General features: G+C 41.6%; 1 protein-coding gene across 1 annotated transcript in view; it reads left to right on the forward strand.

Annotated features, from left to right (window-relative positions):
• unc79 (UNC-79 domain-containing protein) overlaps nucleotides 1–22,548 on the forward strand; it is an 88,307-nt gene that overhangs the window by 24,968 nt on the left and 40,791 nt on the right. Inside the window, exons 17-35 of the mRNA XM_028307188.1 lie at nucleotides 132–234; nucleotides 1,008–1,204; nucleotides 2,224–2,329; nucleotides 2,704–2,819; nucleotides 4,067–4,231; nucleotides 7,372–7,479; nucleotides 9,233–9,370; nucleotides 9,921–10,073; nucleotides 10,427–10,563; nucleotides 11,270–11,452; nucleotides 12,521–12,677; nucleotides 13,359–13,560; nucleotides 18,231–18,419; nucleotides 18,924–19,052; nucleotides 19,654–19,786; nucleotides 20,182–20,313; nucleotides 20,598–20,703; nucleotides 21,417–21,536; nucleotides 22,187–22,325. Of these exons, the coding sequence (XP_028162989.1) occupies nucleotides 132–234; nucleotides 1,008–1,204; nucleotides 2,224–2,329; nucleotides 2,704–2,819; nucleotides 4,067–4,231; nucleotides 7,372–7,479; nucleotides 9,233–9,370; nucleotides 9,921–10,073; nucleotides 10,427–10,563; nucleotides 11,270–11,452; nucleotides 12,521–12,677; nucleotides 13,359–13,560; nucleotides 18,231–18,419; nucleotides 18,924–19,052; nucleotides 19,654–19,786; nucleotides 20,182–20,313; nucleotides 20,598–20,703; nucleotides 21,417–21,536; nucleotides 22,187–22,325 (2,713 nt within the window). The remainder of the gene's footprint in view (nucleotides 1–131; nucleotides 235–1,007; nucleotides 1,205–2,223; nucleotides 2,330–2,703; nucleotides 2,820–4,066; nucleotides 4,232–7,371; nucleotides 7,480–9,232; nucleotides 9,371–9,920; nucleotides 10,074–10,426; nucleotides 10,564–11,269; nucleotides 11,453–12,520; nucleotides 12,678–13,358; nucleotides 13,561–18,230; nucleotides 18,420–18,923; nucleotides 19,053–19,653; nucleotides 19,787–20,181; nucleotides 20,314–20,597; nucleotides 20,704–21,416; nucleotides 21,537–22,186; nucleotides 22,326–22,548) is intronic.

Here is a 22,548-nt window from a genome sequence, read left to right on the forward strand (position 1 = left end):
TCCTGGTTAGGCTAACATTTTTTATAAATCTACTGATGTATTTTGAATTCTTGCGAAAGTAATTTTTGGCAGTATTCGTTTGGAAAAGCCGTCCTGTGTAATAATCAGTAATTTATTTGGTATTTTTGCAGACTATTTCAATGCTGGAAGTGAAGATACCCCTCAACCAACTGTTCGAAGTGTTCAGCCACTGCGTGGTCAACCTGCCTGAAAAGATATTCAAGCCAACTAAAGGTAAGCGTCTATCTAACTCACTATCCAAATAGAAAGAATGGGTTGAAAGCAACATTTATCTCTTTGTAACACTTTTTTGTAAACCCTATACAGGGTGTTGATTCCAATACTCGCCATATTTAGGGAGTTAATTAAGTAGCTTATTCTGATCACGAATCAGTAAAAAAATTCACTTCGAAAAAAATAATTAAGTAATAGTCAAAGAAAAATACCTATTTACACTATCTACTTTACGTGGCTTCCTTCAGTAGGTTATCCGACATGATAAGCGATCATGAGCGATCCGCGTAGCTCGATGGGTGCCGCAGTGTAAACTATTGCAGTATTGCTAGCTACAGTACAGTTGATTTTGCACGGAAAATATTCGCTAAAAATTCCACTTTCGGTTGTAATTTTTTTTTGGTGGATTTTGCGTTTATGTAAGTCATAATAGAACACCTAAATAAATATAGCGAGGATTGAAATCAACACCCTGTATATTGAAAAGAAAGAATTTGAATTTGAATGAATCTATGCTAATATTATCAATGCCAAAGTTTGTGCATGCTTGACGCAAAAAACAACTACACAGATTTTCTTGAAATTAACGCCCGTATTCGCAAACGATGCTTGCTGAAGAGAAGCAGCAAATCGAACGCACAGCGTTGAATAGAGCTCTGTGATTGGTTCGTGTGTCTCCGTGTGTTGTGCATCCACGCGCACTGTGAGACCTCATAGTAATGTTTGTGATTACGGACGTAAGTCTTGAATTAAATAAAATATTCACTTTTCAGATAACACAAAGATAGACAACAGTCCTCCCAACACTCGAGACAGGAACGGAAACGGGAACGGTAACGGGAATGGGAACGGTAACGGGAACGGAAACGGGAACGGGACAGAAAAAGAGAAAATAATAGAGAAGGATGATCATGGGAAACCGCAGAACTTGACCTGCTGCATATTGATGCTTGACATTCTGCTGAAACAGGTAACTATGAAGTTTATTACAGGACTTATAACTCAGTGCCTGACGTAGGGAGTGGCACGGGAGATTGTAGTGTGACGTCAAAGGTCAGCGAGACTTCAGCCCCCCTAAAGTACGGCCAACTAGGAGCGATACAAAAGGTCGATTCGACTGTCGAACTGACAATGGACTAAACTGTGGAATGGACTGTCGTCTGCGGTGTTTCCGGACAGATATGACCTGCAAGCTTTCAAGAAGAGAGCGTATCTTCACCTTAAAGGCCGGCAACGCACCTGTGACGCCCCTGGGTCTGCGGGTGTCTATGGGCGACGGTAATCACTTACCATCAGGTGATCCGTCTGCTCGTTTGCCTCCTGTCACATAAAAAAAAACTATTCTGTCTCTTCCCATCTTGTGTATTTGTCGTAATGTCTCGTTCTCCCGCCAAATTATGTCAAAGTCAAACCCCTGCTATTCCAAATGACCATGACATTGGGTTTGTTTACATTTGGTATCGCTTCTTGTTGGCCGTACTTTAGATAAATTGCACTTTTTGATCGAATCGAAAATCGAATCTGTCAAAACTCCATACAAAAAAGGCCTTTCGATCATTTTTCGACTGGTTTGCGATTATTTCCCACCTCTCGTTCCCACCACTGCAACTCCTGTGTAGCCAGGATCTACAGCTTGACCGCCACAAAAACCCAACCAATGAAGGTCAAGTTTGTCCCGGGGGAAAGTTAAAATGTCATTGGACCCGCAACGAAATTAATCAGAAGAACATAGGAGGAGTTCGAATCGAATCGAATGGTTTGCGATTATAATGTGCACTTTGTCTAGACCCACAGATGTGCTTCAGACTTGCTTTGATGCTTCGTCACATCATAAGTCACTTCAAATCTCAGGCGACTCATTTAATATGCTAGACCTGTAATTGATTATGAGCCTTATCGAACTAAGATAAAGTTTAATTTAGACTGATAAAGGTTCGTCGTTCTCTATTCCCGAGATGTAGTATGAAATCTTTATTTATTTGTTTTTAGATGGAGTTGCAGCAGCGTCGGATCAACATTCAAAACGTTAGCAGTGAGGCAACGAAGCTGCTTCGTCTTATGTTGAAATCTAATCAGCTGAACACTATCGAACATGGTAAGTCTTAACATGCGAAACGTACCTAATTGAATATCAATTATCAAATAATAAAAATATTTATTAGCTTCAATTCCATAATAAACACACCTACTTCTGAAATCGAAGCAAATTTTTGTACTGAAGGGTCAACAGGATTGTAGACTTCGCAACAAAAAAAATGAGTATCAAGTTCTCAGTTCTAAAGGATTTGTTACATTCGCAATCTGCAGTCAGGTCCAAGTAAATGCAGCCATCATAATGTATATTACTTTGACCTGGTCGCAGACCGCATTCAGTGTGGCAAATTCTTCAAAATTAAATGTCTAAAGGTGTTTTTCTAAACTGAAGAGTTTCTTTAAACACCAGTATATTAACGAAATGTTTTCCCCCAGCGGTGTGCCTTGCGGAAGGCGCCTGCTCCTACTGCGAGGCGGCGGCTCTATGGCACCAGCTAGCTGTTCTACTGGTTAGGGCTCTGGTGCCGGATCGGCCGAAGCCTCCGCCTGAGGTCAGTGGAACTAATATTATACACATCATCATTGCATCATCAGTGCTTCCTAGCACAAGTAACACTGTTGCTTAACAGGAAGCTCCAACAACTTTTAACTGAACTAGGCTAAGTTAAAGAAATAAACGAATTTGAATTTGAATCATTACCTTTTATGCCCGTTTTCACCATCAATCCCTAATTTTTAAGTGACCCCTATGGTAACACATAATATGAATTTTGTTGCCATAGGGGTCACTTAAAAATTAGGGATTGATGGTGAAAACGGGCATTAGTCTCCGTTGCAGGAGCACGTACGACCTTGTATATTTTACCAGACGCAAATTGAGCATTTGGCCAACACCCTTCGTTGCCAGACGGTTTGGAGAGGCCGGATATTTGTCACCTTTTACAAAGTATTTGGGAAAATCTGATAATTCCTACAAAACAAGATTTTTTACTATCGCTCTACATCACAACTGAAACTGGTTAGCTTGTTCTGCTTCCCGTGACCTCTATCAGATCGTCGATCTCCTAGTAGTGGGAGGCCTGCCCAAACTATGTCTCCACTTTAGTTGTCTGCCCCAATGTCCATCAAATCTACGAGCTATGTGCCTCGCCCACTGTCACTTCAGTTTGGCAATTTCTGTGGACTATGTCGGTTACTTTTTAGTGTTTGAGACCTGTAGCCTTATTCACGTAACAAAACTTCAATGACAACAAATCGCTGAATGCGATCCTATCGAGTAATCGTTCTATCGAAATGACCCTTATGAATACGGATTTAGAACTGTTTTTCAATGGGACGACGTAACAAAACGTCAATGACAACAAATCGGTGAGTTACGATCCTATCGAGTAATCGTTCTATAAAAATGACTTCGTATGAGAATGATCCGTAGGAGAACCAGAGTGACTGACATAGCCCGCAGAATCGCTAAAATCAAGTGGTAGTGGGCGGGACACATAGCTCGAAGAGCTGATGGCCGCTGGGGCAGGAAAGTTCTTGAGTGGCGACCACGAGCTGGAAGACGTAGCGTGGGCAGGCCTCCTACTAGATGGACCGTCGATCTGGCAAAAGTCGCGGGAAGAGCCTGGATGCGGGCAGCGCAGGACCGTTCATTATGGAAAACCTTGGGGGAGGCCTTTGTCCAGCAGTGGACGTCATTTGGCTGAAACGACGACGATACTTATCATGCGAAAAAATGTTGCGTTTGAGACTCCTCAATTCCAACATAATACAAATAACAACATTCTTCTTCCCCCAGCCACCCCTAGAAGACATGTGGTCCGACAAGAAGAACCAATCGGAAGACGAACGCAGCAAGTCAGGCGGCACGCCAGCCAGCTCGGTCGACGCGTTGCTATCTCTCGCACACGGAACGGGCGCGGATCGCAGTTCAGTGGGCGGAGTTCTGGTGCATATGCCGCATGTGCGTATGGAGATTGATAGCCGCCCGGGGAGGGTGGGGTGGGGGGCGCTTTGGGGGGTCTTAAAGGGGAGGGGGGTTAACTTGCTAGACCTTATACTCAAAGGACGGCGGAGATAGACTAATACTAGTCTTCAAGTATAAAATAAAATGAACACAAAAAAAGATGGATTATTAATTAAAATTATGTAAAGGCTACTGGGACGTCCACCTACAAGGTGGACCGACGACATCGTAAAGGTAGCAGGGAAGCGCTGGACGCAGGCCGCTACTAATCGATCAACGTGGAAAGCATTGGGGGAGGCCTATGTTCAGCAGTGGACGTCCTATGGCTGAAATGATGATGATGATGAAAGGCTACTTCAAATTCAAGTTCAGGATTCAGGAAGAAGAAGAAAGACATCATAAAAACGGTTTACTCTAGAAAATATAAATCAAAGAAGAACAGATAAATACATAGGTGCGCACAGTAGAGGTGTATTATGTAAGCCGCCCCAAAGATGGCGCTGTTTATTATTTTACAAGTAAATTGTGATTGTGGGTTTTGCCACTTGCTAAATATTATTCCGTGACTATTTCGTGTAACTACTACCTACTGAAACTTCTTAATATAATTTTTACGGTGTAGCGTCTCCATGTTTTATTTACTATACGACTAAAAAAAAAATAGATTTTTGTTACGATGTCATAAAAGGAAAAAAAGCAAAAATCCATATTTGACAACAAAAAGACAAAGAAACAAGAATTAAAAAAAATAAACAGCTAAATAATACGGTGGTTCACTAACCATAGATCAAACAGATAAGAAATACCATTTCCCACTCACAACCACCACAGCGCGCCCTACCAACCAACCCCCGGGCGGGGTCGCGGGGCGGACGCGCGGGCCGCTTGCTCATGTCTGTCGTAGTCTCTGGTCTGGATGTTACGGATGTCGGAACTCTGTGTGCTGGCTGGTCTACGCTGCGATGTGGCGTTGTAGGGTAGATGACTGATTTGTAATTTTGTATATCACCTGCAAAACCAGGTATTCCATAGCGGTCTTAAATTTTTGTTCTATATCAAACACATTTGTACCAAACTCAAGTCCCCAAAAGATAGGACTACCTAGTTTGGGGACTACTAGTAAGTCACCTGAAATCCTATTAGTATAATTTGTAAAGTTATGTAACTAAAGTGCATTTTTCCGGAAATAAATTAATTCTTATTCTTATTTATATTGATATACGACTATGTTAATTAAAAAAACAATAACTGAAATGATAACCTCCTCCTTTTGTTGAAGTCTGTTAAAAAGTAATCCGAAGTCATATCTATTCTCATTTTTTCACGAAATTGATCGAGATATTATCAATATTGTAAAGCAATGTGATACATGACAATGTGTGGACATGGCAAACCTTTAACCGATGACGTGCGGTCTCACAGACCGCTCCGGTTTTTGAAATTTCTGGATTGCAATGTTCTACTTACTCCCATGTCCCGAGCGTCTCAGTACCTTCGAGTTTAATTGCCCAAACGCCATTACAGGTTGTGGTTACATCGATGAGGGCGGTTTTAATAAGATAATCGATTTAAAGTTCAACAGCGGTCTGTGGGACCGCACGTCGCAGACTACGTGACATTTTTGTACCATACTAAAACTTGCGTTTTTGTTTTAGGCCACTCATTTTTCGTAAAAATTATGGATCCTGGGTCACCACAACCTAGGAAAAGACATTTCCTAATGATATTATTGATATTTGGACATAATATTATGTAAAATATGGTAGTCTGTAAAAAAAATACCCCGAAACGGGTGGTAAAGCAAACAGTGACATGTATTCTAGGTTCTGACGTGCCAAATCAGCCAGATGTCATTGTACCAGCTGCAAAAAAGACGTACATTTTAGTGCACCTAAATTGAAAACGAAATTATCTTACAGGTGTTACCTATGTATAATACCGGAATTGCTTGGAATGCAGTAAAAAAAATGTCTTGATTGTGCCTAATGTTTACCCTACGTCAATTTTTTTTTGTGCATGTAATGTACGTGTCATTTATTTTTATTTTATTCATAATGTTCACTATATTTAGGAAGGAGTATAGTTTTTCTTGCTTTGATTAAAATTTACAAGTTATATAGGTATTATTGAGCTCTAGTGTTATTTCAATGAAATTAAGCGTCAAAAACGTTTTAGCCATATTTAAATAAATAATTTACATTGATTCTTCACAAATTATACGTATGTTTATTTGTAATACTATAATGTTCTCAAAAAATATAAAATCAATATACTTTTATACAAAAAATGATTACTTTTTGAGTAAACAGTATAGCGGTCCCACAGACCGCACGTCGCAGACGGCGTGACAAAAAAAACACGTCGTCGGTTAAAGGTAAATTAGAGAATATTGGATATTATATTCCAGGAACTTCTCCATCGTTTATAAACTTTTTTATGCTAAGTATTGGTAATGAAACAATCCTATTCCTAATCATTTAATTCTATAATAAAGTTTTAAAATTTATAAAAATCTTCCCTTACGAAGATCGAACCTAATCCCTAATCGCATGCCAAACCATTCTTAAAATGTGTGTTGTCAACTACCCTACATTTGAAGTTGTGACTAAATTATTAAAAAATACGTTTGCCTAACGTGGCAGATTCTGACCGTAGCTCTTCAGACAAATCGCAGCGTTGACCAGAATTTAATTTTAAATACAAAAAAGTCCTTGTAGCATCTTTGTCGTAGATAAATGTCGCTTTGATTTACGATTTCCATCCTATCATTTCAACCTTGTTAAATTTTAGATTGGTTTAAAACAAATAGTTAAAAACTTCTTAAATTGATTTTACAAATTACTAATCTAATTGATAAAAGTTTCATATTTTTTAGATAATTTATTTACGCCCGTGGATATTTAGTGTATGGATTGAACAAAAGTACAGTCACTCTCAAAAGTCCATGATTAATTCCAGTGACAGTTTTATTCATGTAACAAACATGGAACATTTAAAAATTTAACATTTCGAGTGTTATTTCTAAGTATTTAAGGTCTATTTTATTCAGTCCATGCATTATTATCACTCGTGTCCGCCCGCCAGCGACTCGGTCCCTTTTCACTAGAGTACTTCGTATCTATATAATAGATGTATAGTTTGTTCATTTCATGCAACTCTCACTTATAAGCGACGTCGCTACGGACCCCCCACTGACTAAACCGTATGACACCGGTGACGGTGACACACAAACCGGTGACACGCAAGTATGTCCGTTCTATCTCTTTCTTACTTCCTTGCTTCTTCACGTGTTTGTTTGTCTGCATTTTAGTGTTAGATGTTCGCTTGGAGTCGAAATTGGAAACGATTAACTTAACACTTTTGTGTGTGATTGTACTTTATTTGAAGTGTTGGACGGTGTTTGTTTCTGATTTCGGCTCTTGTAATGTGTAGTGTGTTCAGACTTTATTGAATCGTTAGGGAAAGTCGTATAATGATGAAGATTAATTTGGTTATTAATATCTATTACCAACTTCTAAATAATATCTATCTCCTACTAATGATAAACAGTAATATTTCATTCCAATCTACTCTTTCATTAGAAAAAAAGTCAATTTTCTTTCAAAGAAATAATTTTTCTCCAAAAATGAAATGAGCATTGACTAGACCTTTTCGGGTTATCTATTTTAATTAGATCACTATCAGGTAAGTTTAGATTCAATAAAGTCTATCAAAATAGTTTTGTATTAGCTCAGTTATTTTTTGTCATAAATAATCTAGTTCAGAAATATAACTCACAAGTAAAAACTTCAAAATATTGAGCCTCAGTTTTTTAGAATGCTTATTAAATATATATGATTTTTAAAATCAGTAACATTTGGAATTTTTAACGAAAATGCATTTTAGAAAACGGAGGAAAGTAGTCATTTGGTTTGCATTACACTTCAAATTATGGTAAATTAGTTACTTTCATCCCATTGTAATGTTAGGCAGTAGCAAATCTTTCCTAATAGAGTAACAAATAACAAAAAAAAATACGTAGAATAACTAAAAATACAGTGAATATAGTCAATTGGAAATAAAGAACAACAGATAGCGAATATTATTGGCAGAAAACAAGAAATATGTATACATACAAATAGCACACAGAAAATATTTTATTTAAACTATAATATCTAGTGGTTTTGAAAAATGGCACAAAAATGTGTAAATGATAAAATACTAAGCTTCTATCTAGCTTCATCGTAGTTAAAAATAATATTTAAGTTGTTCTCAGAATCAAATGTTGCAGAATTCTTATATTGTATTGATAATCACCGAGTTGAATCAAAACACGTGTAGAGCATGTGTGACACAAATCATCGCTCTTTGATTATTTACTACCAATCAATGCCATCGTATCAGTTAGTCAGAATTGTAGCCCTGTAGACTTCGTCAGTTTGATTTGTGAACTGTTTTCTGGTGCATTTGTTATAGTAACTTTAAACTAACAGTGATAATTATTTTGAGATTTCATGCGACCATAAAATCTAACGGAATTGGCATCGGACTGTCGATTGGTTTATTCCACTTTGATCACCCGGATTCGATCACCCAGGTAATCAAAGTGGACTCCAGTCGAAACTGGGTGTCATTTGAACACCTATGAATAAGATTACCTAGGTGATCGAAGTGGACTTCTTATCCATGGGCGAGCAAAGGACACCAAAGTATCCCCTGGAGTCCACTTTAATCATCTGGGTGACCAAATCCAAGTGATCAAAGCGTAATAGACTTGCAGATTCGATCCCGGTCGACCCCTTGGACTATTGTGATGAAGTCACACCTAACGCAAACATAGTATTTAGCGTTCTTGAATGGGTTTACAATAATTTACTAAATTATTATATATTTTTTTAAGAAAATACTTCATGTAGGTCAGAAATGTAAAATAAGCCCCAAAACAGTTCTCAAATTGAATTTGATCGATTTGTCACAATCGATCATAATAGTACGTGGATACGGTTTGTGTGTGCGCAGATCATGACAGCGACGGTGGAGACGATCACTGAACAGCTGGACATGGCTGCCGCGCTGCCGCCCGCTGACCAGCCGCCGATGGCTACTGCTCACACAATCACGCTAACGGATACTGACGTAGCCACTGCCACTGCTGACGTAAGTCACATAAATACATCTGTCATCGCACCAGATTTGAATCATTGGCGTATCTAGGGTTAGTTTTCAGGAGGGGCTTGGCCCCTGAAATTCCATGTAGCCGATGGATACCTACTCATAGATGGAAGGTTCAGGTGTAAAAATCTTTAAGGTTGTGTATAAAAACCTACCTTTTCTTACATCGAAAAACGCTGTCTAAAGGCGCCTAAGTAATCCGTTTGAGATTTATAAAAGCAGTAATTCCACAATGCACCCGTGCGGTGCTGGGGTGGTGGGTCGCTAAAACATAATAAAATAATAAGGCTCTAGCTAGAGCGGTTAATTAGTTTACTCGGTGACTCGACGATCTGGTGAAAGTTGCGAGAAGCGCCTGAGGCCCGGGAATCCCTACTAGAGATTGCAACCCGGTATGTTTTTCAACCCGACCGGGCCCGATTGCATTCGTCGCTAACCCGTGCCCGGTGTGTGCCTAAAAGGGCACCAGTTTTTAATCTCTAGCCTGGATCCGGCTTTGGTTTATACGATAAACATAATTTATTTTTTTAAATAGGTTTCGACTCCAAACCTGCTTGGCGAGAATGAAGGTATGCCGGAGTCTGTCGAAGAAGATATGACCAACTTCTGGCCGACCTCCGCTGGGAAGTTCCATTTCTGTATTGAAGAGCTGCCTCAGGAACTTCAATACATACATCAGCTGCTACAGGTAAGATATAGGATATAACGTAATTTAAACTTTCTTATAGGTTGTATCTTTAAAAGTTATAGGTACGTCATCTGTTTTGCATTGAAACGAAGCAGATCCTTGTCCTATCTTCTCCTGATTAATTTAGGGTCTAATGACTCTTAAATTTTTCTCTGAGGATAACTCAGTGTTCACAGGTTAAATTTTATTGGCTTTCAAGCTGTAGATACCTACTGGTTAACAGACTACGAGTTGCAGATTGCACACAAGGGTAGAAATCGGTCATACTGTTTTGAGAATCCTTGAAACAATACTAGTTACTTACTTACGTAAGTCTAAATAAAATATGTTAAAAGTTAAAATGTTTTGTTCAGGAACTCAAAAGCACTTCGCGACCAGATGTGCTGTACCATCTCCTGCAGTGTCTTCAAGTGCTGGTCTTGAACGCCGATGCTTTAGCCGATCACAGGGGCTTCCTGATTTGGTGCCAGGAGAATCTTCTTATTGACAAGTAAGCCATATTTGCAGTTATAACAAGTCCAAGGCGTTTATCTCAAGTTTTATCAGATATTCTCAATCTTCTCTAGTCTAGAATATGACTTTCTCTAACTTACTAAATACACATTCTGGAATTAGCCTGTAGGTAGGCTGTACCTATGCCCCCTAAAAACCAACGTGGGGTGTACTCCACTTTGTCTTTTGGGGGGTTAGTCGCCTTTAGTCACGACACCCACCAGAAGTGAGAGGGTGGTCCTTTATGTCCTATAGTTCTGCAGGAACTATAGTTATAGTTCTTATTCTGACGGAGTTTCATGGCTAGGTGTACGTTCTTGACATAATAACGAACAAACGAACGAACATTAATGAACACAGGTTCATTCCTGTTCGTTCGTTTCAGCCGAAAAACGTCCACTGCTGGACAAAAGCCTCCCCCAAGGATCTCCACAAAGACCGGTCCTGCGCCGCTCGCATCCAGGCGCCTCCCGCGACCTTCACCAGATCGTCGGTCCACCTAGTGGGAGGTCTGCCCACGCTACGTCTTCCGGCTCGTGGTCGCCACTCACGAACTTTCCTGCCCCAGCGGCCGTCAGCTCTACGAGCTATGTGCCCCGCCCACTGCCACTTGATTTTAGCGATTCTGCGGGCTATGTCAGTCACTCTGGTTCTCCTACGGTACATTCCTGTACTAATTAAATAATTTTCTTTCTTATCTCCAGCCTATGGAACGTCTGCAACGCCAGCCATTCCCACATCTGCTCAGTAGCAGTCCCAGTGCTTCTCCACTGCGTGACGTTAGCTGGTGGTGCTGACGTGTTCTGCAACCTCATACGCGACCAGTTCCATCACCACGACCATAGAGTTCGATTCACGGCGGTGGAGCGAGTCACCGTTATCATCAGGTAGGCTGGGCTTAGTGAAAACAAAACTCTTTCTTCTTGCAGTAGTTTCGTACTAGTGCTGCACTGCTGTGTGACGTTAGCCGGTGGTGCTGACGTGTTCTGCAACCTCATTAGAGACCAGTCCCATCATTACGACCACAGAGTTAGATTCACGGCGGTGGAGCGAGTCACCGTTATCATCAGGTAGGCTGGGCTTAGTGAAAACAATACTCAGTAGTTTCGTAGTAGTGCTTCTCCACTGCGTGACGTTAGCCGGTGGTGCTGACGTGTTCTGCAACCTCATAAGAGACCAGTCCCATCATTACGACCACAGAGTTAGATTCACGGCGGTGGAGCGGGTCACCGTTATCATCAGGTAGGCTGGGCTTTGTGAAAACAAAACTCAGTAGTTTCGTAGTAGTGTTTCTTCACTGCGTGACGTTAGCCGGTGGTGCTGACGTGTTCTGCAACCTCATACGAGACCAGTTCCATCATTACGACCACAGAGTTAGATTCACGGCGGTGGAGCGGGTCACCGTTATCATCAGGTAGGCTGGGCTTAGTGAAAACAAAACTCTTTCTTCTTTCAGTAGTTTCGTACTAGTGCTGCACTGCTGTGTGACGTTAGCTGATGGTGCTGACGTGTTCTGCAACCTCATAAGAGACCAGTCCCATCATTACGACCACAGAGTTAGATTCACGGCGGTGGAACGGGTCACTGTTATTATCAGGTAGGATTCGGATTTTCATCAGCATACATCATTATCATCATCATCATCATTTGAGCCATAAGACGTCCATTGATGAACACAGGCCTCTCCCGATGATTTCTTCAATGTCCAGTTGGCAGCGGCCTGCATCCAGCGCCTTCCCGCTACCTTTATTAGGTCGTCGGTCCACCTTGTGAGTGGACGTCCTTCGATGAGCTTTGAGGTACGAGACCTCCACTCCAAAACCTTGCTGCCCCATCGGCCGTCAGTTCTGCGCACTATGTGCCCTGCCTATTGCCATTTGCCACTTCAGCTTGCTAATCCGTCGGGCTATGTCAGCGACTTTAGTCAATATGAATATACCACTTTTTTTTTACAGATTCATGGACGGCTCTCCCATCAAAACCAGCCTGCCTCTACAGACAGCGCTGGCGACCGCCTTCTGCTACCTCATCTCGAGTATGGACGACATCAACGTATACGTCGCGCAACGGGCCACGCTGTACATCGGGACTGTGCACGACAATGCTATTGACGTATGTTGTAGTTTGTACTTTACGTAGTTGTAGTAATAGAGGCTATTTTGCTACAAAAATTAAAAGTCTAATGTGCTGTCCACTTTAGCCTAGCAGACTTTTTAATAATAAGTACAGACATGTATAGAAGTGCGCACATTGTACCGATTTGGTATCGGCCTAACTATCGGCTGACTAAAAGTCTGTAGTCTGCGGGGAGTCTTAGAGAGACTTTTCTATGTATGTACACCGATCACGCCGAGATTTCTGCACCGATTTACGTGATTCTTGTTTACATCTATGCGGAATAGTTGCCATTTGGTCCCATAAAAAAAATATTTGATTTGGTTACGTAGTTTTTATTTTATGAGCATTTTTAGTTTTTAGCATGCTCGCGTGAAAACTTTGTTGTGACAATTACGTCGTCTAGGTATATTTATGTAATCGATGTTCACCGATTACTTACAGATTTCTCGTTCGATTTGAGTGATTCTTATTTGTTCGATAGTAGATACTTGCCATTTGGTCCCATACACAATTTAATCTGAAAGTTAAACATGAAAAATCTGCATTATCGTCGATAGTGTAAGGAACCTACTATAAAATCAATCAATCAATCAAAAAAAAATATTATGAGTACTTACACTTGAAGTGAATTTAGGTTAAAGACAGCCCGATTGATATAAAACCTCTCACCCTCAGCTTCTCCTATTCTGCCTGGAGACGCAATTCGACCTGGTCATAGTAGACCGGCCGATGGTGCTGCAGTGCATCTACCAGCTGCACAACACGCTCAGCGACCGCCGCATCCTCACGTGGGAGTTCTTCCTCAACCGCTTCGAGGCGCTCTTACTGGAAGCCAACATCAACTCCAACAAGACCGTGGACTTTACCAACTTGAGGGGTGAGTGCTTAATGCCTGGGGCAGAAGATTCAGTTTTGTATCCAGCCTTTTCTAGCGCTTCTTAAAACCTGGTCCGTGAGCACTTAGAATTTTTTCCAATGACCCCAAGCTACCCATCCTTATCGCTCGCGCGTAATTATATTGCTGTCGCGACTGTGCGACGGGCGGCCGCAGTGAGTGTGCGAGCTTTAGGCACTCTTATTGGAGGTTCAGATCTACTCCAAAAAGACCGTGGACTTTACCAACTTAAAGGGTGAGTCCATAATACCTGGGGCGGAGGGGACCGATTCCAACAAGACTTCATCAACTAGGGCGAGTCTTTAATACTTGAGGCAAAAGGTACAGTTTGGTCTGTCACCTGACCTAAGGATTCGAGTCGCTACTCTAAGAAGCAAGACTGGTGACTACACCTACTTAAGGGTTCTCTCTTTAATGCCTGAGACAGATAAGACAGTTTTCTCCAACAAGACAGTTGACTTCACTAACTTAAGGTGTGTGTCCTTAATACCTGGAGCAGAGGAGACAGTTTTCTCTGACGAGATTGGGACAGCTTTGTCTGCCGTCTAACCGAGACATTTATCTAAGGCATTCTTACTGGTATCTCAGATCAGCTTTATCAAGCCTGTCTGTAACGAACTTGATGAGGTACTGAGTCCTTAATACCTGCGGCAGAGGGTACAGTTTCGTTAGTCCTGGTGATGTGGCCCGGGATGGTGCTGCAGTGCATCTACCAGCTGCACAACACGCTCAGCGACCGCCGCATCCTCACGTGGGAGTTCTTCCTCAACCGCTTCGAGGCGCTCTTACTGGAAGCCAACATCAACTCCAACAAGACCGTGGACTTCACCAACTTGAGGGGTGAGTGCTTAATGCCTGGGGCAAAAGGTTCAGTTTTGTCTCCAGCCTTTTCTAGCGCTTCTAGGCATTCTTATTGGCGGTTCAGATCTACTCCAAAAAGACCGTGGACTTTACCAACTTGAGGAGTGAGTGCTTATTACCCGAGGCAAAGAGGACAGTTTCTAACAAGACTTGACTTCACCGACTAGGATGAGTTCTTAATACCTGAAGTGGAGGTACAGTTTGGTCTGTCACCTGACCTAAGGATTCGAGTCGCTACTCTAAGAGGCAAGACTGGGGTTCTGTCTTTGCCTGACAGAGGGTTCAGTTTCGTCTGCCATCTGGCCTACGGATTCGAGTCTCTAGTGTGTGAAGCAAGACTGGTGACTTCATTAACTAAGGCGAGTCCTTAATACCTGGGGCAGAAAGTTCAGTTTTGTCTGCACCTGATCTCTCCCTTAGAGGCACTGCTGTTAGAAGCAAGATCGGTAACTTAAGGGTTGTGTCTTTAATGCCTGAAACAGATGGGACAGTTTTCTCCAACAAGACAGTTGACTTCACTAACTTAAGGGGTGTGTCCTTAATACCTGGAGCAGAGGAGACAGTTTTCTCTGACGAGATTCGGACAGCTTTGTCTGCCGTCTAACCGAGACATCTAACTGAAGAATTCTTACTGGTAGCTCAGATCAGCTTTCAAGCTTGTCTATAACGAACTTGAGGAGGTACTGAGTCCTTAATACCTGCGGCAGAGGGTTCAGTTTCGTTTGTCCTGGTGATGTGGCCCGGGATGGTTCTGCAGTGCATCTACCAGCTGCACAACACGCTCAGCGACCGCCGCATCCTCACGTGGGAGTTCTTCCTCAACCGCTTCGAGGCGCTCTTACTGGAAGCCAACATCAACTCCAACAAGACCGTGGACTTTACCAACTTGAGGGGTGAGTGCTTAATGCCTGGGGCAGAAGGTTCAGTTTTGTATCCAGCCTTTTCTAGCGCTTCTTAAAACCTGGTCCGTGAGCACTTAGAATTTTGTCCAATGACCCCAAGCTACCCATCCTTGTCGCTCGCGCGTAATTATATTGCTGTCGCGACTGTGCGACGGGCGCCCACAGTGAGTGTGCGAGCTTTAGGCACTCTTATTGGAGGTTCAGATCCACTCCAAGGAGATTGTGGACTTTACCAACTTAAGGGTCACCCCTTAAGTTGGTAAAGTCCACAATCTCCTCACGTCTTTAATACCTGGAGCAGACAGGACAGTTTTCTCCATCAAGACTGTTGACTTCACCAACTAGGTTGAGTCCTTAATACGTAGGGCAGAAGGAACAGTTTTGTCTGCCGCCTGATCTCCCCCTTATAGGCACTGCTGTTAGAAGCAAGATTGGTAAAGGGTTGTGTCTTTAATGCCTGAAACAGATGGGATAGTTTTCTCCAACAAGACAGTTGACTTCACTAACTTAAGGGGTGTGACCTTAATACCTGGAGCAGAGGAGACAGTTTTCTCTGACGAGATTGGGACAGCTTTGTTGCCGTCTAACCGAGACGTCTAACTGAGACATTCTTACTGGTAGCTCAGATCAGCTTTCAAGCCTGTCTATAACGAACTTGTGGAGGTACTGAGTCCTTAATACCTGGGGCAGAGGGTCCAGTTTCGTTTGTCCTGGTGATGTGGCCCGGGATGGTGCTGCAGTGCATCTACCAGCTGCACAACACGCTCAGCGACCGCCGCATCCTCACGTGGGAGTTCTTCCTCAACCGCTTCGAGGCGCTCTTACTGGAAGCCAACATCAACTCCAACAAGACCGTGGACTTTACCAACTTGAGGGGTGAGTGCTTAATACCTGCGGCAGAAGGTGCAGTTTTGTATCCAGCCTTTTCTAGCGCTTCTTAAAACCTGGTCCGTGAGCACTTAGAATTTTGTCCAATGACCCCAAGCTACCCATCCTTATCGCTCGCGCGTAATTATATTGCTGTCGCGACTGTGCGACGGGCGGCCGCAGTGAGTGTGCGAGCTTTAGGCACTCTTATTGGAGGTTCAGATCTACTCCAAAAAGACCGTGGACTTTACCAACTTAAAGGGTGAGTCCATAATACCTGGGGCGGAGGGGACCGATTCCAACAAGACTTCATCAACTAGGGCGAGTCTTTAATACTTGAGGCAAAAGGTACAGTTTGGTCTGTCACCTGACCTAAGAATTCGAGTCGCGACTCTAAGAAGCAAGACTGGTGACTACACCTACTTAAGGGTTCTCTCTTTAATGCCTGAGACAGATAGGACAGTTTTCTCCAACAAGGCAGTTGACTTCACTAACTTAAGGGGTGTGTCCTTAATACCTGGAGCAGAGGAGACAGTTTTCTCTGACGAGATTGGGACAGCTTTGTCTGCCGTCTAAACGAGACATCTAACTGAGGCATTCTTACTGGTAGCTCAGATCAGCTTTATAAAGCCTGTCTATAACGACCTTGAGGAGGTACTGAGTCCTTAACACCTGGGGCAGAGGGTTCAGTTTCGTTTGTCCTGGTCATAGTAGACCGACCAATGGTTCTGCAGTGCATCTACCAGCTGCACAACACGCTCAGCGACCGCCGCATCCTCACGTGGGAGTTCTTCCTCAACCGCTTCGAGGCGCTCTTACTGGAAGCCAACATCAACTCCAACAAGACCGTGGACTTTACCAACTTGAGGGGTGAGTGCTTAATGCCTGGGGCAGAGGGTTCAGTTTTGTATTCCGCCTTTTCTAGCGCTTCTAGGCACTCTTATTGGCGGTTCAGATCTACTCTAAGAAGACCGTGGACTTCACTAACTTGAGGGGTGAGTGCTTAATACCTGGAGCAGAAGGTTCAGTTTTGTGTACAGCCTTTTCTAGCGCTCCTAGGCACACTTATTGGAGGTTCAGATCCACTCCAAGGAGATTGTGGATTTAATCAACTTAAGGGGTGAGTCTTTAATACCTAGAGCAGACGGTACAGTTTTCTCCATCAAGACTGTTGACTTCACCAACTATGATGGGTTCTTAATACCTGAACCAGAAGGTACAGTTTGGTCTGTCACCTGACCTACGGATTCGAGTCGTACTGTAAGAAACAAGACTGCTGACTTTACCAACTTGAAGGGTATGTACTTAATACCTGGGACAGGGACGACAGGGTACAGTTTTGTCTGTCGTCTGACCTAGGGATTCGAGACGATACTGTAAGAAGCAAGAATGGTGACATCATCAACTTGATGGGTGTGAGGCAAAGGGTACAGTTTTGTCAGTCGCCTCGCTTGGCCTACCGTTCGTGTAAGGAGTTTTTAGATACAGTTTCTTTTTGTTTTTATGGTAAAAATTGTTGCTTTGTGTATTTTTCATGTGTGTATGTCAATGAAGTTTTATCTTTCTGTCTAAAATATTTTTTTTTGTCATATTTTTATCTAGTTTTGATTCTTATTTAACTTAATGTCTTGTTGTACAGGTTTACTGTTTTGGTGTGTAGATGATTGTGTTGTGAGTATATTTTTTGTTTTGATTTTTTATGCTTTAGCTATACTTTTTTTTCTACTTAACTTCTATTTGCTTACTTAATTTTGATGAATCTGTATTATTTTGATTTTATTTTCACCCATCATTATACGTACTCGTATATCGTATTTTTTTCTGTCCTTCAATAATATAGAACAATTTAACTCTTGCTTTAGTTATTGCGTTTAGGATCCATATCTAATTCTAATGCAAAACACGCGATATAATTCTTCCACTCTTCTTCGCTTGGACAAAACTTAAGAACCTACCTATCAAATAACCATTACGAATAAACCTGAATTTCAAATCAATAAAAGTTATCACTATTGTCAACAGAACTCGTGAGCAGCGAAACTAGTTCTGAATGGTTCCTGTACAAAGTGCGTCGCGCACACGAGGCCCTTAGTGTGTCTGCGAGGGAACCGAATGCGAACACTCTCAGTGCGTCGTTTGGCACCAAATGGCCCTACAAGAGGACCATATCCGCTCCGGCGACTATGCCACCACACCCAGACACTAGGCATGGTAAGTATATTGTTATACTTATGTAATGGATTACTATTAGAATGGTTCCTATAGTTGAGGGTACTTATCCATGAGGGAATCAAATGTGAACACTCACTATGGCCCTACAAAAAGACCATATCCACCCCGGCGACTATTCCACCTCACCCGGATACTAGGCGTGGTAAGTATAGTAGGACTTCTACATAGAATGGTTCCTATGGCGTATTTTTTCTGTGCCAGAACCGAACGTGAAACGTTATGTTGACTGAGAGGTAACATTCGTTTGCCTGCAGTCGGACGGCTCTCGCTGGTTCTGCAAGAGCTAGTCTTTGCCTGTGTCGGTTCTGAAAAAAAAAGTCCGTCTAGTCTTAAAAAGGAACGAGTAGTTCTGTTCTAATAGAATTGAAAATATTCTGTCAGGCCTTAGTCGAGAAGTTCACAAATATAAATCTGTTAGTATCTCCTATTTTTTCCCATTTTATGTCTAGATTCACAATCAAATTCCTATTTTATTATTTCCAGAGCGTGAGAAAGTGTACTCCCGACAGTACTCCGCGCCGTTGCTCAAGCGCAAGACTTCGAGATTCGGCTTAGGGCAGCTTCTAGCTACGCCGCAGCCTTTGGCACCACAACGCTCTAATAATACTCATGGTAAGCGTCATATGTTTTGAATACAAGCCACGATAGCCGAACGGTGAAGGGGTCGGACTGGCCGACTCGTGATCCGGGGAACGCGGGTTCGGTCCCCGCCGCCGCTCGACTACGAGTATTGTGGTGAGCTCACTCGTGACACAAGCATATTTAGTTTAGTACGAGGGGCTAGCGGGAGTATTAGTAATTTGTGTAATAACAAATAACTAATAATCTTTTATAAAAAAAAAATACAGCATGTGAAACTATCAAAATATGTTGAACATAATAGATTTTGTACCTTATTCCAAAGAAGTAAAGTTCAATATTTGTTGAAAAAATCGCAGTAAAACCTACTATGACTAAACAATAGAAGGAAAATTAAATAGTCGCTCGAATTGGCAGTAGCATTCTCTAAAAAAATGTAATTGGAAAACTTCTTTTCCTCAGTGAAAGCATAAACATAAAAACAACACACATCAATTATTTTACAAGGCATGTTCGTCTTATTTCCAGCAATTTACAGCTTGTTATTTAAAGCTTGGTCTTGAGCTTCGCGTTTGATCTCGCTCGATTTTTGATTAGTTACGTATTTCAAATTCTGGGATTTCTTTATTTTTAGATGGATTCCACTCCCTGTCCGGTCGGTCGACAGAAGATACGCTAACAACAGTGCTGCCTAAAATTGATCTCGAAGAAGCTGACAGAGAGACCACTAATCTGCTGGTATTTCTACTGATGCAGTTCTTATCCAGGTATGTTGAAGAAAAAGAAAGGAAAAAATTAAATATACTTTTTTAGAAACAAAAACAAGTGGTTAGGTTCTGACCTATAGCCTCCTTGCTCTCACTTTTCACTCCCACATTTACGATTTTTACGTGATGTGTGTAAATTGTATGAGATTCACCGGATATGCCGGTCTTAGCCTTTGCCTCTTCGTGATCCCATACAAGTGCTCTCTGCAAGCCATGTACCTTAAGAATAATCTGAAATTAAATGGTTTATACCTAGACTGCATCTCACTTAACATCAACTACATGCGTGTGTTCTACATTAAAAAAACTAGTACCAAACAAATATTATTATTTCTTTCTTTCTTTCAAATGGTCACCTATTCAATCTTATTAAATACTTGCTTGGATTGTTTCAGGTCAGATCAAGCTCACCCCACCGAAGACAAGGCAATAGCCAAAACACAGGAGTTAGTACTGAAGCATCTCTTCCTTTTGCTCGGGTACAACTGTAACGAAAAGTACTTCCACATCTCGCCATATACTCTAAGGTAAATAACTGACACTAAAGTTGGACCGACGACCTCATAAACGTAGCAGAAAGGCGCTGCCACCAACCGGTCATTATGAAAATCATTGGGGAGGCCTATGTTCAGCAGTGGACGTCCTGTGGCTGAAATGATGCTGATGATGATGGTGAAGATTTAAAATCATGTCGTCGACATAAATAGTCAATCAACATTACAAACGAAAACTAAGTAATAAATCTTTTAAAATGTTTGAAATTCATAGACAAAGCTTCTATATTTTAATTAAAGAATTATTGTGTCAATAGGCAATCGTCAATCTTCAACGCGTTTATGGCCAACCTACCTCAAGTGTTGGATCAAAACCACGTCATGGGTGCTTGCATTGCTGAACCTACACTGCTGCTGCTACAGGTTTATCTTTATTTAGTTTTATTAAAAATAATTTAGCAGACCTTAAAGCTAGGCAATAAACTACGATGTATTTTGGTAACTATATTCCCATTATTTTGTAATAATTGCAGTTATTTGTAATTTCCATTGTATCCCTTGATTGTTACCTGTTGTGTATGCCTTAATAAATAAATTCCTTTTCCTCACGTGGATTGCTAAATATTGGACCTCTAAGCTCCTAAGATCCTTCTCGTTTGTTCTTCTCCAATAACTTCAACCACTTTTTAGACTTTGTTGCTTATAATTGAGATTGAGGTCTGATTCGTTATTAAGTTTTTAACCGACTTCAAAAAAGGAGTAGGTTATATGTTCGGCTGTATGTATGTTTTTTTAAAGGTCAAAACAGGCTTTTATTATTGTCTAGCTAGAATATTGCAGTAGTATTAAAGCATCGCTAGCTTACAAAAACATTAGGTGCTAATATTATGATGTTAACAAAACTATTGTATCTTACAATTGCTCAAAACTCATGGTTCAAGTGTTCTTCGAAGTTCGGACGATTTCTTTGGTCCTTAAAACACAAAGTTTACTATCAAGATCATGTTTGTCTCTAACTTACTAATTAACCTAGTCCTAAGACAAAATTATGTACGTAAACCCCTTTGCTTGAATTTGTGTCTGTCTTGTTGGTTGTCCTAAATAAATAAATAAATAAACTTTTTGTAATTTTGTAGTACTGCAGCGGAGGCACCTACGGCTCTACCAATCCGCCGGCCGCCACTCATTCCTTAGCCGCGTTAGAACCGCACGTCAGGAGGCATTGGCTGATGGCGCTACTGGTCGTTTTGTACAAGGTAAACTTAGAGAAAAATAGAACACATCTTATTGTACACAACACAAAAAAAAGAAACACACAAAAGAGACAGCACGATTTAGGTGGTCTAATCGCTATAAAATCTATCACCTTATATTGTATATCATTCATTATGGTTCTAGTTTTCACTACATTATACACAGGAGCTCGACTCTCCTAATTAACTAAAAGGAAATGGAGGATCCTATATTCCCTAAGCCCTAAGTTGATCAGACGCGATCAGGCTTTGATGTCACAAGCTTAGTTGTGTACCTGAAGACCTCTAAAAAAGAGATGGCGTGACCGCACATACTAAAACTAGTATCTCTGTTACATGTTCATGAAAATTGGTACAAATTAATGCTACTCTCTTTGCCCGAAGTTTAAAGTTATTTATAGCTACTGTTAGGATCTTCTTTATATCTAGGAAATGTTAGCAACGACATTCAAATTGGTTGAGAAAGTGTTTCTTTATCGATCTAAAATTCACTTCAATGTTGTAGGGTATCTCCACATTCATAACTTAACTATTATACCTGTTGACGTCGGGTTAAGGTTTTGTGGTTTACCGATAGATGTCACCGCGCGCTGTGACATCTATCGGTAAACCACAAAACCTTAACCCGACGTCAACAATACCCTCATTTCCAGTACCACTACAGCAGCGGGCCGGTATGCAACCAAGTGGTGTCGCTGGTGCGGATAGTCCTGCATACCGTGGAAGCGCAGCATCATCAATGCAAGAGGATCCCGCCGATGATTGTTATGCCGCATATACCGCGCCCGAGAGGTAAGTGCTGGAAGACTGAACTTTGTTTCAAAGGGATAAGGTTTAAAATTATGATGTGCAGCATCAGTGCAAGCGGATCCCGCCGATTATTGTTATGCCGCATATACCGCGCCCTAGAGGTAAGTGCTGGAAGTCTGAACTTTGTTTCAAAGGGATAAGGTTTAAAATAATGATGTGCACCATCACCAGTGCAAGAGGATCCCGCCAATGATTGTTATGCCGC

This window comes from Ostrinia furnacalis, unplaced genomic scaffold (genome assembly GCF_004193835.3).
Source record: "Ostrinia furnacalis isolate ACB-3 unplaced genomic scaffold, ASM419383v2 OfSCF2106, whole genome shotgun sequence".
Classification (NCBI taxonomy): Eukaryota; Metazoa; Arthropoda; class Insecta; order Lepidoptera; family Crambidae; genus Ostrinia; species Ostrinia furnacalis.